Here is a 16,600-nt window from a genome sequence, read left to right as displayed (position 1 = left end):
CAATACAGATATACATGATTATTTTATGATGCATCTCTGTTCTGTATCATTGCAACAAAACAGGGTGACTTTGATCTACAAAGTTAGCTTCACTAATGTTGAGTTAATCATTTATGATTAACTCATTACCACATAGATAATTCCATGCCATATACAGCCTAGAAAATACAGAAGGCCCTTTCTGACCAGTATAGTTCGAATAGTAATACAAATTTTAAACTTTCCATATTTAATGACTTTACATTTTATATTGTGGCATGTGGCCCTATACTGGTTAATGGTGTCTTGCACATGGGAATGAGTAAGGAAAATTATACAAGTGAACTGCATGCATTTGATATATACCAGGACCTAGCTATTTGTTTGTAGATGATGCAACCTTATATACATCTAGTTCTGATACTGAAGTTATCCAAATGAGATTAAACTCAGACCTTATTAGAGTCCAAAACTGGGCACAACAAAATAAGATAATTAATGAAGGTAAAACAAAATGTATGATTTTGGGGACATCACAAAAGCTACACAAGTCAGCGAACCCAAAACTATCTCTTGCAGTAAATAATCATCCATTAGAAAATGTCAAACATGAAAAGCTTGTAGGTCTGACCATAGATAATAATTTAATATGGAATGACCATATTAATAAACTTTGTAAAACACTGTCATCCGAAATTGCCCTACTCAACAGAATCAAGAAATATTTACCTATGGAAACTCAAAATCTATGCTACAAGTCATATATTCTTCCAACAATGGATTATTGTTCAAATGTATGGGGAAACTGTGCTAAATCTGAGCTTGACAGGATTTACAAACTTAAGAAACTTAAGCATGCGTAATTTTAGATGCATCTATTATTGATCATCCCTCAAAAGCATTATTTACAGAACTCAAATGGTTCACAATATATGACAGGATAGATTTTCACAAGGCAGTTCTTTTATATAAATTTCTACATGGAACTGCACCAGAGTATCTTCAGGACTTATTCAGGCCTTTTTCAACACAATACCAGTTGAGATCAATATCACATGGAAACCATCTACCACCAAAACCAAGAACAGAACAATTTAAAAAAGAGCTTCCAATACTCTGGTACAGTTATGTGGAACATACTTAGCTTCCACTACATGTAAAATCTGCTGAAAATATTAGAGTATTTAAGAAGAGATATCATGAGCATGTATGTGCTTCTAATAGATATTGGAATTTAGTATTTTATTACTAAACATGTTACAATAAACAGTAATTATTGCTATCTTCATATAATGTGAATTGTTATACTCTCCTTATAGGGCCTCAAGGGAGAATAGTCCTTGACTAATGAGTCACCCTCTATAAATAAAGCATTATTATTATTATTATTATTATTACTACCTTTTTGTGTTAAATGTCCACCTTGCTCTTGCAGTATTAATTAATTTCTGCCAAATACCAAGTAACAACATATGGAAAAATGCATTGGTGGACACATGAAAGCAAAAAACTTTGATGAGCTGTTTACATTGAAGCCAAATTTGATTTGTCACACATACTATCATATTTATTTCATGATAGTCTGTGGTTGGTGATAAAACCACCTGTTCCTTTTTGAGAAAATTATTAGGCTGGACCCCAGAGCTCATCATGGGAGAAATAAACTTAATTGAGTCAGTGACCTATTACAGTGAACATCCTTACTGTTTTATAGCCACTGACAACTTAAAATGTCACTTGTGGTTCTTGTGTTTAGAAGAAAGGGCAGAAACCATCTTTTCTTCTCCATTAAATGTTCAGTTGACATTTCAGTTTCAACCATTTTTAGGCGGATTGCATTAGCTGTCCAGAGAGCATACCAGTCCCTTAACTATCTTTCATGAAAATAAAAGCACATTGGGTTCGAGGTACTGGTGCCTCACGAAACCAACTGAATCATCTGTGGAGGATGTGATGAAAACTGCTTTTTAGTGCTCTCACACTACTATCATATCCATTTGCCTTCACTCGCTAGCCCACCAAAGTGAAGGTATTTTCTCCTTGGGCTCTTTGATCATTGTAACTCAAAAACTGGTCAACGTGAATTCCATCCCACAGTGGTCGTCTCCTCTTTAATGACAGTGAGTATTCCTTGTGTTTGTTTTGAATCATCAGCCTTCCACCAAAATGACAAGTTTAACTAAGCAATAGCAACAGGTATGGCATTGCTGATATAAAAATGTAGTTTTTTGAGGGGGACAAAACTAATTTTAATGACATAATGCTTACTTTTTTACTTGTTGCGAGTCCCAGATTCCCTCCTCCTGCTGAACATTGATGGCTCACTAAGTTAGGCTAGGACGAAAACGGAGAGGCAGTAGGCATGTGTAATCTTCTGGTTCACTATAATGGGACAACAAAATCACATGTTCAGGGCATATTCCACCCAGAAAAGTACCAGCTGTACCATAGGAACAGGATAATCATTACAGTATTAAAATTTGTTTTACCCTGCCAACAAACGTTGCAGTTCCCTACTCATCTATTCAGGAAAACAGTTTTTGAAGAATTTAGTCGAATTGTAAGTCTAATGTACAGTATAACATTTATAAGAATTTAGTCAAATTGTAAGTCTAATGTACAGGATAACATTTTTAAGAATTTAGTCGAATTGTAAGTCTAATGTACAGTATAACATTTATAAGAGGATTAGCTTTATTTTTAAAGTTGATAAGTTTTGGTACTATATTCTAAGTCTGAAGACATTTCTAGTCAGGCAAGAATAAATAAGTTTTGGTACTGTATTCTAAGTCTGAAGACATTTCTAGTCAGGCAAGAATAAATAAGTTTTGGTACTGTGTTCTAAGTCTGAAGACATTTCTAGTCAGGCAAGAATAAATAAGTTTTGGTACTATATTCTAAGTCTGAAGACATTTCTAGTCAGGCAAGAATAAATAAGTTTTGGTACTATATTCTAAGTCTGAAGACATTTCCAGTCAGGCAAGAATAAATAAGTTTTGGTACTATATTCTAAGTCTGAAGACATTTCTAGTCAGGCAAGAATAAATAAGTTTTGGTACTATATTCTAAGTCTGAAGACATTTCCAGTCAGGCAAGAATAAGTTTTGGTACTATATTCTAAGTCTGAAGACATTTCTAGTCAGGCAAGAATAAATAAGTTTTGGTACTGTATTCTAAGTCTGAAGACATTTGTAGTCAGGCAAGAATAAATAAGTTTTGGTACTGTATTCTAAGTCCGAAGACATTTCTAGTCAGGCAAGAATAAATAAGTTTTGGTACTATATTCTAAGTCTGAAGACATTTGTAGTCAGGAAAGAATAAATAAGTTTTGGTACTATATTCTAAGTCTGAAGACATTTGTAGTCAGGAAAGAATAAATAAGTTTTGGTACTATACTCTAAGTCTGAAGACATTTCTAGTCAGGCAAGAATAAGTTTTGGTACTATATTCTAAGTCTGAAGACATATCCAGTCAGGCAAGAATAAGTTTTGGTACTATATTCTAAGTCTGAAGACATTTCTAGTCAGGCAAGAATAAGTTTTGGTACTATATTCTAAGTCTGAAGACATTTCTAGTCAGGCAAGAATAAATAAGTTTTGGTACTGTATTCTAAGTCTGAAGACATTTCTAGTCAGGCAAGAATAAATAAGTTTTGGTACTATATTCTAAGTCTGAAGACATTTGTAGTCAGGAAAGAATAAATAAGTTTTGGTACTGTATTCTAAGTCTGAAGACATTTCTAGTCAGGCAAGAATAAATAAGTTTTGGTACTATGTTCTAAGTCTGAAGACATTTCTAGTCAGGCAAGAATAAATAAGTTTTGGTACTATATTCTAAGTCTGAAGACATTTCTAGTCAGGAAAGAATAACTAAGTTTTGGTACTGTATTCTAAGTCTGAAGACATTTGTAGTCAGGCAAGAATAAATAAGTTTCGGTACTATATTCTAAGTCTGAAGACATTTCTAGTCAGGCAAGAATAAATTTTCATTGCCTGTGAGATGCAACAAAAGATCTTTGTCTCTTGATGATCTGTGAATACCTTCTAATATTTAATAGATGAATGCAGGTATGGAAAAGATACATATGTAGTTACATATTTCATTTCTGTCCACAGTTTGCCACCTTTTAAAATATTGTATAGAATTAAGGATACACAACAAAGCCACCAATTCAAGCTCATGTCAGTATGAATCATAACTGTTTTACCTTTGATGTGCATTACCTGGTGACCAGGCTCAGCTAGGAGATAAATTTCCAGGACTGATTAAGTACTGTATGTACAGTACTGTATATACTTGTTTTAAGACAAAATCTAACTGCAAACTGCACAGAACCGGATCTGCTATCTTATGATGTACGAGCAGATCTGTGTTTTTGCAGTTTGTTAGGAGTAATCAGTAGAACAAACAACATAGACCCCGATCTTCAAGCACATTTTGCCACAGCAGATCCAGATATATGTTGTTTGAAGTTGGACCTGTAAGACAGTGTCTGCAACGGAATATGTTCTTTGTCAGGAACATCCATGTCATTTGGACACATTTCTTTTTGTAGCTTAAATATTTTATTTCCTTTCAGCCACCCATAGTGGTTTTGAATGTCACGGTCATCAGCGCCAAAAGCTTAGAGGCAAAAGATCCAGATGGTAAGTGTTCCTCATTTCACTTTAAGGTAGTATTGGTTGTAAACTTACTTCTAATCACAGCTTTTGAATCTTGTATGTTTCTATGTTAGTAAAGTTGGCATGTATTAAAGTTGGCATATTTCTTACAACATGTTTTGGAAAGTTTTGTGTTATAAAAAATGGAATTTTTAGCTATGTAATTTTGCTGATAGATTTCCTTTGTGAATTCCCCAAAAATTAATCAATTTAAAAAAAGTGGATTTGAAGTCATAATCAGCAGTCTTAAAACATTTAACTGTTTCACCATTAGTTACCATGTGTTCTAGTTTTTGGCCTTTATAGTCATTTTATACCAGAAAGATTCGCTTGATGGCATGTCATCTATTCATTGTCCATCTGTTTTTTTTTTAAAGTTTGTGATTACTGTTCCTTCTAAACAACGGGGAAGATAGCCATGAAACTTTACACACCCACAATCTAGTTTTTCTAAACTAGAATGTGACCCTTGGGCAACACATACAGCTGCCACTGTGGCCATCTTGAAAATCCAGTTGTTGCTTTTCCTTCTAATCAGACAGTCATAACAACAAAGGTTTCTCACTAAATGACTTGCTGTAATGTCTGGTTAGTCCTAAATGGAAATCATGCTAATCAGATGTATACTACAGCTGCCACTTGAAAATCTTTCTATCACTATTCCTTAATGGCTGGTCATTAAGTCAACATGGGGTTTTCACTGAAAGACTTCCTATGACATCTTTTTGCTTTTCAGTTGAATTGGTGCCCCTTGGAAATCCAATATGGCCACCAGAGTGGTCAGCTTAAAATCTAGTTATCACTACTTAGAGCGCATACCTGCCAACCATTACAACTGTGCATAATCATTTTGATTTTGTGCTCTGAATTAAGTTTGTTTTTGCTTGCCACTATTTTCTTTTAGTGAGGTTGATTAAAATAAAGCAAAAAAGGTGTATATTTGTCCTTTTCTAAATCCATATAATTCTCAAACATAATTTAAGTAAGTGAAAATAACTTAGAAAATAAGGCTCCCACATAGAACTTGCATACTTAAAAAGAGTTCACATACTGTACATGTGCATTGCACATTCTTTTTATTTTAGTTATAGTTGGCATATATTATTTACTAAAAAAATGTGTGTTGTATATAGACTTTGTAAATATGCTCTTTTTTTAAATTCTGGTACATTTTGTAATCCACTTGGAGTTTGTAACAAGAACTTCACTGAGCTGCAGATCTAGGTATATTCTTGATGCATTATGTTGTGACATAGGTGGAACTAAACTGAACTGATGGGCTTAAGGCCCCTGTATTTATACAGCCATTTATATTACTGGAAAGTTCTAGAAGTTACTCAAAGTTTACTCAGCATTGAGGGGCCCCGAGTGGCCGAGTGGTCTAAAGCGCTCTCTGTTACGGATCACTGCCATCTCACCTCTGCGTAGGTTCGAGTCTCGGATTCAGCCAATGTGGGTATGTGAGAAAGCTTGCCAGTAGCTTCTCGAGGGTTGGTGGTTCTTTCCGTGGATTTCTCGGGTTCTTCCTCCACCATTAATACTGGCCGCCATGTATAGCCTATCGTGTGCTGAAAAATAGCATTAAACCCTACAACAACAACAACAACAACTCAGCATTGAATCTATCTGTTATGTTCTTGAGAATAGGTAAATTTCAAATATCACTGTCCTGGTCACAAAAGCAAAGTTTGTGGGGAATAATATCCATTTTCAATACAAGTTTTAATTTGAGGCATAAGCAATTAAGAAATAACACTTACTACCCAGGGACAAAAATAAAATTGGTTACATGGTGAAATTACCACTGGTCACTATCATAACAGTTAAGAAGTGGCTGCAAGTCAGAACAATAATACATTTAATAGTTAATTTATATGTTTATTGTGCTAATTGAGGACCTACCCACATCCTGCCCTTGACCAGATACAATAAATGCTCATGGCACACAAGAACAGGTGTTAACAGGTGTTAAATCACTCATCCACTCATTAACTCAGTCAGTGTTATTATCGCCAGTATTGTGCATATGGAACTAGCTTGGTGTACAGCCCCAAACCACTGATTTCATTACAGATGATAACAAAAGGTACAGGGTCTCAGGCAGATACTGATCAATTGGAAAATTTTATGTTTGCCAACTTAATGAATAATCCATAATTAAACTGAGCAAATTGTTTTAATATTGATACTGTTGATAAACATTCAGAGCAGATGTATTTTTAAGGTGCATAGCCACAACTAAAATGGCATTAATTAGATGATGACAGAAGAGAGTAGGATCACATATAGGATCATGAGAGGGGACTAGTAAGAAAGTACCAGAAATGCTGGGAAAGTGAAAATGGTGAACTCAGATCGGAGCAGTAAGCATTATTGGATATAATGATGGTGCGGTATGCTGCTGGATCAAGAAACAGGTGGCCTGATACTAGGTCTTGTTGACCTAGATTTGATGATGAATCAGATACAAAAAAAATGAGCATGAACTTCAAGTTTAGTTGAGTCTAGTTGATAAAATACAGTTATTGTTTTGAGTTCATGTTAAGGCCCCCCCCCCATAAAATACAGTTATTGTTTTGAGTTCATGTTAAGGCCCCCCCCCAATGTTTCTGATTGGCCAACTGTCACTGTTTTCGTTGCTAACCATAGCAGTGTTTTTCTCCAGGTAAAAAAATAAATAAATTAAAAATAATTAAAAATAATTGGTGAAGTTGATTTGTGCTTATAATTGTGCCAGTTTAGTCCAGTACTTGAAGTAGTTTGTACCTTATACATACTATTCATTGTAATAAATATGTTTGTTTTTTTTAAACTACTACCTTCCCTAATTAAAAAAAAACAGTGCAATAGGAAATACATCTATTTTCTTTCACCTAATGAACAATAAATGTTGAATTAGAAACTGATCAATATAATTTAGGCTTGAGCAGTAAAACTTTTATTCTGGTGATCCTAATTTTGAGCCCTGTAAGATGAACACATTCTGATGGAAGCAAAACATAGCTATTGGTGATTTTATGATAATGAAAATATTCACTTCATACTAGTAATTTCGAATTATCATTTACTTTGGTGGGATAACTGATTGTATTGCTTTCATCTAGCAAAGAAATCCAAATTGAATTTAACAAGTGTGTAACCAGCTGTGTAACCAGCTGTTACTTGTTGCTAGAAGATACATGTAATCTGTTCCAATTATTATTAATTAATATCCACATAGAGGAGGTACATTTTTTCTTTGAGTAAATGATGAATGTAATCTGAGTAAATAATACATGCCAATAATGACAAAAAGTCAATATGGATTAGCCAATATATAAAAAATTATTGTTGGCTTCAAGTGTCAGCTCTTTTTTGTAACTGGAAAGATAAGTTATGGCCTAGAATTAACACAATATATACAATGCCTGAACACAATATTTTCATTCACACACACATGCATGTGCACACACACACACGCACGCATGCATACACACACACATACACACACATATGCACAGAGAGAAAATCTGATATTTTTTAATTCAACTATAGTTGTTGATTATCAACCATCACAGTAAATAGTTAATTTATAATCTTCACCTTGCTCACATAAAGGAGACCAGAAATCAAACTTTTCTTTTTACGTATGTAATTCTCTACAGATTTTAATTCGACTGCAATGTTTATAAATTAAATATCGTAAGCGGGTAGTGATTATATTGCATTGAAGATACCATGGTTCTGTAAATTACTGGGTTTTTCCGAGTTTTGATGAGAAGACAGATCACGTGGTCCCGTGACGCAATGCTGGCCAGTCCGCAAATACAAACATAAACATGGCAAGCGAGGCAGACAGGAGGAGACCACATTTGGGTTGCACATTCAAAAGTTGAATCTGCTGTCTGATATAGTAGTTTATGTACTGTACTGGTCAGTGCTAAAAGAAATTTTTTAGGCATAGGCCCCGGGCTGGTGACTTAAATAAAACTCAAGCCCCGACTGAAATTCCACAAGCCCAGACAGTTCATACCTGTCAACTCTCAAGCCGGGAGAAATACCTCCCGATTTTGGGGGTATTTACTCCTCTACCTTCCGATCATGTAATATCTCTAAATTTTTTGCAGCAAGTCCCGATTATTACATTATGTCTGTCAATTTTCATTTGTCAGAAGAAGAAAAAACCCCAACCCCAAACCATTTATAAATAGATATAACATATGCAATCCACAGTCTAAACTGCCACACTGCAGACATTGTAGCAATATGACTGAAAAATTGTTAAAGCTACGTTAAAAATTCAAATCACATGCACACATGCCTAAATCCAGCACTGGACGAAATAATTAATATCACACAACAGGTTTTTTTCTTTAGTAAATAGAATGTGAAGATTAAACATTATTCAAGTAAATTTCAGATGTTTTTAAACAACCACAACTACTATAGTAAAATAATTAAAAGATTAAAATTGTCACCAATTAGCTTAAATGAATGATCAATGTGAATGCTGTGAAATTTTCTCTGCTAACAAACTCACATCTCCATTTCCGTCAAAGAAACTCGGCCAGCTAACACCTGACATTCCTCTGCCCTATATGTAAAGTTTAATTACCATGATTAAATTAAAACAAGGAATAAAATAAAATATACCATGCAGTATATGTGCCCCTAAAGAACTAATTCAGAATAAATATTTTATTCAGCAAACAGTGTTACATGCATTAAGACTTAAACCTATGGAAATAAGGTGGGGCATAAAATGTGGGAAAAATAGTTGCCACATGTACGGTAACTTGTGACTGCAGATTTGAACTTTTAAAATGAAGTCCATGGCATTGTAAGTAACAACAAAATAGGCATTGTTTATTTGGCAATCAATTGCTGGTGCTTGCATACACACACTGTCGAACGTGGTTTCTTTGAAGTATGTCCGAGAGGCAGCCCTTTTCACAAAATCAATGCAAGGATAAGGATTAACTGTTCATTAGTCACACTGGCTTTATTGTTTGCATACTTAAATAAAAACTTTAGCTATTTTGCAATTTAGCCAGAACTGACCAGAATATGCAGAGGAGCTTGTCCTGGGGGAATAATAAGGTGTATCACAGGGAGAAAAGGCACGTCCCATGGGCGCTAGCACATTGGGGCAAAGGGGTTGGGTCAATAGTTCCCCCCCCCCGAGTTTTTATTGTCAGCCAGTTAATGTGAAACTTTGACCTCTTTTCTTTTAATCACTGCTATTTAAACTGCCCAAGGGATAGTTTGATATCAGTTCCAATCATTACAGATTACTGTTTATACATACTACATGTAACAGGTATACACTCATTTTTTTTTTAAATTTTAATTTCACTCATTTTTTTTTTAAGATTACTGAAAATTGTGTTTTCTCGAAACATGGCAGGTTTAGAATCTTATTTTTAGCAAAGCTTTCATTTGATTAAAATCAGATCTAAATTTCACCTAGGACATTGGTGATTTGATTTAGATTGTGTCATGTTAAGGCATGTATGTCAGCATCTTGAAAATACGTTTACTCATTTCACCAGTGCTATGAAAGTTTCCTCAGGCAAACAATTTTTGTTTCAACAAGGCTGACAGGCACCTCAGTTTGAATACAGGATGGGCCGGAACTAAAACCAGAGGGGCCCAGGGTGTCAGGCTATCAGATTTGTTTTTAGCACTGCTGGTATAGATTAAAGATCTGTGAATTGATTGTTGCATTTTGTGGTCACTTACTCAGCCTTCTGCCTATTTTCATAACTCTCACATTAAATACTTTTCCTAGGTTTTAAAATGTCCAAAGGTATGTCTGGAACAGTGGCAACATTTAGTCTAGGCCTAGCATTTGTGTATCCTTGAGCTGTCATTTTTCATAATCCCTCTTGTAACATTCCTAGGCAAATAATGAAGTTAATTGCTTAAATTTGTTTGAGTAAAGAAATACAAATGAAAAAAAAAAGCACTGATGTGATGCTGTATGTACAGACAGAATATTTATGAAATCACTTAACATTACAAGGTAAGTTATATTAAAGGATCCTTTCAACCACGCTTCTTACACTATTTTACAGTGAAGAGAAATGATTAAAAAGTACCAGAACTCAAAGAAAACATGTGTTTTAATTATATGCTGTAAAAACTAATTACTTTACATGCCAACAAATTTGGTTTTTGAAAACTGATCGGCACTCTCAGTGTATGACACAGAAAGCAGTATGGATCTCTCTTTTCAAAATTGGCATCACCCACCTAAGCATTGATTTTGAAAATACATGTGGTATTATATCCATACTTTTAAAGAATCCTTGTTTCATAAGTTTCATAATGTTTTCAAAACTATGTAATTCCTTCATCTACTGTACTGTGAAATATAATAAGCTAAGCACATATATGATCTTCAAAAAAGCAAATTAGTTTTGCAAACTACCTGCTTGTTGTGGAAAACTGTAGTCTTTACCATAGCTGCCATACTCCATGGATTAGAATAGGTTGATATAAGAAAATTAACCAAATCAAACTTTCTGTCATTTCTGCCCAAACTCAATAGATGATGACAAACACTTTCTGTCATGCCCTGTAAATCAACACTATGCATTACTCTCAAAAGGTTATGATATTCAATCAGACTGATTCAGATAATAATGTCATCTTTCTAAAACAAGTAGTGTAAATTGTTACTTACTGAGTGATTTGTATACCAGTCTTTAGATTTTAGCAAAACCAGACTGTCCTTTTACAGGTATTCATTTGCACTCTATATTCTTTCCGCCGTGTATCACCGTCATTTTATTTATTTGTTTTTTAATCATGTGTTAGCTTATTTTGGAGGTTATGTACATAAATGAATAATTAATTAGGCATATTTTTTTAACTGATTGAGTGGCTCATCACTTTTTCAGTGTGTCATATTCTATTATCTGAAATTTTGCAGAGTTAAATTTTAATGATTGTGTCCAAATCAAGAAGATCATGAAAACTAAGGGATCTACAGTAGCTCAGTTGATAAGAGCATTGAACTAGTAATCCAAAGATTGTGGATTCAGTACCCACCATGGTGCTTCTGTGTCTTTGGGAACGGCACATAGCTCGAATTTCCATAGCATGATACATATAGCCAGATATTGGTTTAAAGTTATATTAAAGCCAAGGAAAGAAGGAAAATCAATCAGATATTTTCCTTGATATGATATGTTAAAAAATTGTCCCCAAATGAGTTCGTATGACTATAAAGCAAATGATAACAACAATATGAATGCATAGTTCAACCCAGGATGTAGAATATTTATGCTTGTACATACAATTACACCAGTGCCTTTAGTGTTTTTTGGTGGTAAATGTGTGCCGTGAAAGATTAAACCTAATAATATTAATAATAATAATAATTTTATTTTAAGAGGTAACTAAGTTATAAAGAACTAATCTACCTGAAAGCCATGTATTATGTACAATATTTACAAAAGTATATGTATATAAATGTAACATTCACACCTAAATGCATGAAGTACAGCACATATTTACCTGTGTCTATACACTTTAATTGATAATATAAAAAGGTACAAAGATAGCTTATAACAGAATATGCACAAAGAGAAATCTCACTTATAATATCCATACAGAATACACATCATGGTTTACGGATTGCTCACTCAGTTTGGTGGACATGGCAGAGGGGCAATGGATTAAATCACCACTATAACTGCTTCAAGTTTAATTAAAATATCTTCAGTAATAACAAGGTTATTTTACAGAAAATGCACAAAATCACATAATTACAACTTCCGTTGCTTTACTGCAAACTTAACTAGTGGCAGGAGTGCTCCATATGGTAATCGTGACACACCATCTACTGTATTTGTGATATACTGCTTTGGTGGCAGAGTGGTTAGAGCATCAGCCTTGGATGTCGTGGGTTCATACCCCGTCCGAGTCATACCAAAGACTTATAAAAATGGTACTAACAGCTGCCTCGTTAGGCACTCAGCATTAAGAGGTTAGTGTTCAGACTGTTCGGCCTGGTGTCAGGATAATGTGACTGGGTGGGACATCATGCTACATATCTGCAGCATGATGCCTCAGTGCTAAACATCACTATAAACTGCCACACTGCATACATCATAGCGATATGACTGAAAAGTTGTTAAAATGTATGTTAAAACTCCTTCACATTCTTGTAAAACCTTCGAAACGGGGACATGATTTTTACCATTAAACCAGGAACATTTTTATTTTAACAAATTATGAGCAATAAAGATCTATTTTAATATGCATTTGATACATACATGTCATTTCTAATTGATTTGTGGTTGATTTCCAAGAAACACTGTATGAGAATCTTTACCATCAGAATGGGGACACACACATATACACAGTGCTGGATATTATACAATCAGATAAGGGACACACACATATACACAGTGTTAGAAATTATACAATCAGATAGGGGACATTCAATAAGTATGTATTTTGATTCTAAATAGAAATAATTTGAATCTAAATACTGCAGTAATCTCACCTCCTGTATGAAAACTTATTACCAGATTCCAAGTGGAATTTTAAGGCTGATTTCACATAAAGCCTAGATTCCACTTATAAATTTTAGGTGGATTCAAAGCGGATTCAAGGTGGAATATGGCCTGAAATATGCAAATTACTCCATCTATTATTAGGAGGAATGTTTATTCCACCTACTTGGTGGAATTTGTTTATTCCGTCTACATAGTGGAATCAGTTTATTCCGCTTATTTAGCCTAGATTCCCCTTATTATCACTTTTAGGCAGATTCAGGATGGAATATAGCTCAAAATATAATTTGTCTGTTACTAGGCGGAATCTTTACTTCAGCCTAATTAGATGGAAATACCCGCAGAAACCCCATCCAATAATGAAAATGTCAAGGCTGATTTCAGACAGGTTTTTTAAGCGCTTTCTGCCTAAACCATAACAAATATACTTCAGATTTCTATTAAACTGCCTAATGATTTTTAGACATTATTGGGAATAAATTGTAAATATTCACAGAATTTTTTTAAATGGATCATAAATTTTGTTTTGACAGACATTATCAAATTAGGTTTTTCTTGTCCTCATTTTCTTTCTTGCATACAAAACCTAATCCGTGATGGCATCACTTAAGTCCTTTTCATTCCACTTTAAAGTTTGGTGAGATTTCACAAATATTTTGACCAAAACTTTCATTGAAATTATGGCGAGATCTCACTAAAATTTCTGAAATATTTGTGAGGTTTCACAAAAAATTTGACTAAAACTTTAGTTAGATTTCACTAATATTTTGATCATTATATATTATTTTACTGAAGTTTCAGTAGTGTTGCAGACATTTCAGACGGTTTCAAAGAAATAATGGATATGAATTAAACATGACTTTATTAACCATGGTGATATTTAAGTGTGCATGAAAACAAATATACTGATGTTGTAATTATATGACATCCAAGGCAAGAGAAATGGGAGTTAATAATAATAATAATAATAATAATAATAATAATGACTTTATTTAGAGAAGGTAATTCAGCTAGTTACAGAACTAATCTACCTTGAGGCCTTCTATCTGTGATGTACTACATATAAGTATATACAACATATGCAGAATCTGGCTTGACACTAAATAATTAAGTAATTTTAAAAATGAAAATATCAAGCCTGCAACATATGCACAGGCATCTGTGAACACATAAACATATATAAAATATAAAATATTAATCTGCATTGAAAAGTTCAGCTGTGAAAATAATGCAAAATTATAGAAAAGCGTCCATCTGAGATATTGATTATGAAAAAAAGAAAAGCTAGGAACCAGCCTTATGTCACTTGTACTGTAGACTGGATTTTTGATTGTACAAACTATGATGCTGTTGTGGTCTCTTGAATTAGTCCTTGTTCCATGAGCAGCCGTGACAAACGTTTATCATGATATAATTACTCTTATTTTACACTATATTCTAACACACCTAGAATATTTTGATGATATGCACAATAATGCCTCATGATATTGAATATAGATTCTGCTTTTCGGCCAAGAAAATTCCACAAAGATATGACTATCTTTGATATACATGGGTATCTGGCAACAATTCCCACCAGTGATATATACATTGACCCTCTTTAAATTCAGAAGTTAAACAGTTTGGAGTTGTATAACTTCTAAATGATCCTGATTCCTGGTTCAATTCCTTATCCTATTTAGCATGTTAGCCGCTACTGTAAAGCTCTTTATGGCACAGAAATCAAAATGCTAGTCCTGGCGTTTAGTTTTCATACATAATGACCAATTACGTTGCCATCGACTTTGCATTCAAGCTATTCTCATTGCCGCACAATTTTCAAATGGTTATTCAATCTCGTATCCTGCTTGAAAATTTGAATAGCCTCATTTAGCAAACATGCTCATTCCCATCAGTTTCTGTTACGCGACGATTCATTGGGCAAGTACAAAATTTTGACCAATCAGAAAGCTTTTTACAGCGATCATCTGTTAAACAATAAACAGAACAAATACTTATTAGAAAGCTCATTGCAGAATGGGACCGGATAGGGTATTATTATATATTTAAAAAAATTGGAGAGGATATTAAAAAATGGATCCATACAGAGGAAATTCAGGTCAGGAGAAAAGCAAAATTCTGTTTTAAAACGGAAAACAAGATAAAAACTTGCTTAAGGGCAGTTAAATCCAATTGAAGTTAAACAAAAATACAACAACAACAACAACAAATTTGAAAAAGAAATTTAACAAGGAAAGATGTGGAAAGAAGTTATAAATTGTGCCAAAAATGAACAAAATTACAGTTATCAGAAACCGGAAATATAAATGCTGCTGAAAATCATTCAAGAAACAATAAATGTTATTATCTTATTGATATTTTTTATTGAAATGTCTGTGATATTATAATCACAAAATATCACTATATTTTCAGTCGTTTAACTTTACAGTCACACAAAAGTCAAGTCCTAATTCTGCCTTTAATTTTAATTTAACTGATGTAAATGACTAATTTCTTCATTCTGCCTAGATGTTGGTTAGAAAATAAACTAAGTCCAGATTCCTTCTTTCATATAATAGATGGCAGTGACTAAGTTCCTAATTCCACCTAGACGGTGGGCGGAAAATCAACCAAGTCCAAAATTATGCCCAAAGATGTATTATATAGCAGGAATTTTGACAGAAGTCCATCTTAGAGTTAGATGGACTCTAGATGGATTCATCTTTGACTTCTCCAATTTTCCATGTCTGCCTTTGTATTAACCAGATTTTTAACATTTTAGGCAGATTCCGCCTGGAGTCTGCTTAAGTTCCAGGTGGAATCCGCCTAATTATTTCACTCATGCAGAGTGATACACATAGTACCCATACATATTAATAAACTAAATTAAAATTATCATGTAGAATCTTTATATAATGTTTATTGTATATATAAGTAAAAATGGTGTCCAGGAGTTTGAAGAAGTTGAATTGTCAGAATTGTGTGAAAATACAGAGAATGTGTCCCATGTTCTAAAATGAAATAATCAATGATCTGCATGCCAATCTTCATTTAAAATAATTTTATTGGCAAAACTACAGTTTAGACTTTAAAATGTCCCACACAATAACACATTTTTAACTTTGGTGTACAAAATTTTGCCACTTTAGTGCAATCCCCTTCATTAATGAGCCAATGCATGATAAGATCTCTTCAGTATGAAACACACCAAAGGTTTATTTTGTATGATGGCATGGTTTAGTTTTAGTGAGCTCAGGTCAGAGCCGCATAAGTGACCCTGTCACCAAATAGTCCCTATTAAAATCTAATTGTGTGGATCGATTGTGTGACGGCATGTGCAGTATTCATGATACTATGATGGTAAATATGGTGTAGAGTTACAGGCAAAATGAGGCTTAAAATCATGATTTGACTGACTTAAGGTAGCATCAGAAAAATAGTTCCCGGTAATTGGTGTTTGAGTTGTGATTTGTA

The 16,600-nt window shown here is 33.8% G+C and overlaps 1 protein-coding gene across 1 annotated transcript in view; it reads left to right on the top strand.

Annotated features, from left to right (window-relative positions):
* The window catches only part of LOC149803139 (BAI1-associated protein 3-like), a 349,073-nt gene that overhangs the window by 40,105 nt on the left and 292,368 nt on the right, over positions 1-16,600 (top strand). The window contains exon 4 of the mRNA XM_089953890.1: positions 4,559-4,625. Coding sequence (XP_089810016.1) covers positions 4,559-4,625 — 67 coding nt within the window. The remainder of the gene's footprint in view (positions 1-4,558; positions 4,626-16,600) is intronic.

The sequence above is a fragment of the Sinohyriopsis cumingii genome, chromosome 3, assembly GCF_028554795.1.
Source record: "Sinohyriopsis cumingii isolate HCF-2022 chromosome 3, ASM2855479v2, whole genome shotgun sequence".
In the NCBI taxonomy this organism is placed as follows: Eukaryota; Metazoa; Mollusca; class Bivalvia; order Unionida; family Unionidae; genus Sinohyriopsis; species Sinohyriopsis cumingii.
The sequence above is the reverse complement of the archived record's forward strand: the minus strand, read 5'-3'. Positions and strand labels throughout refer to the sequence as shown.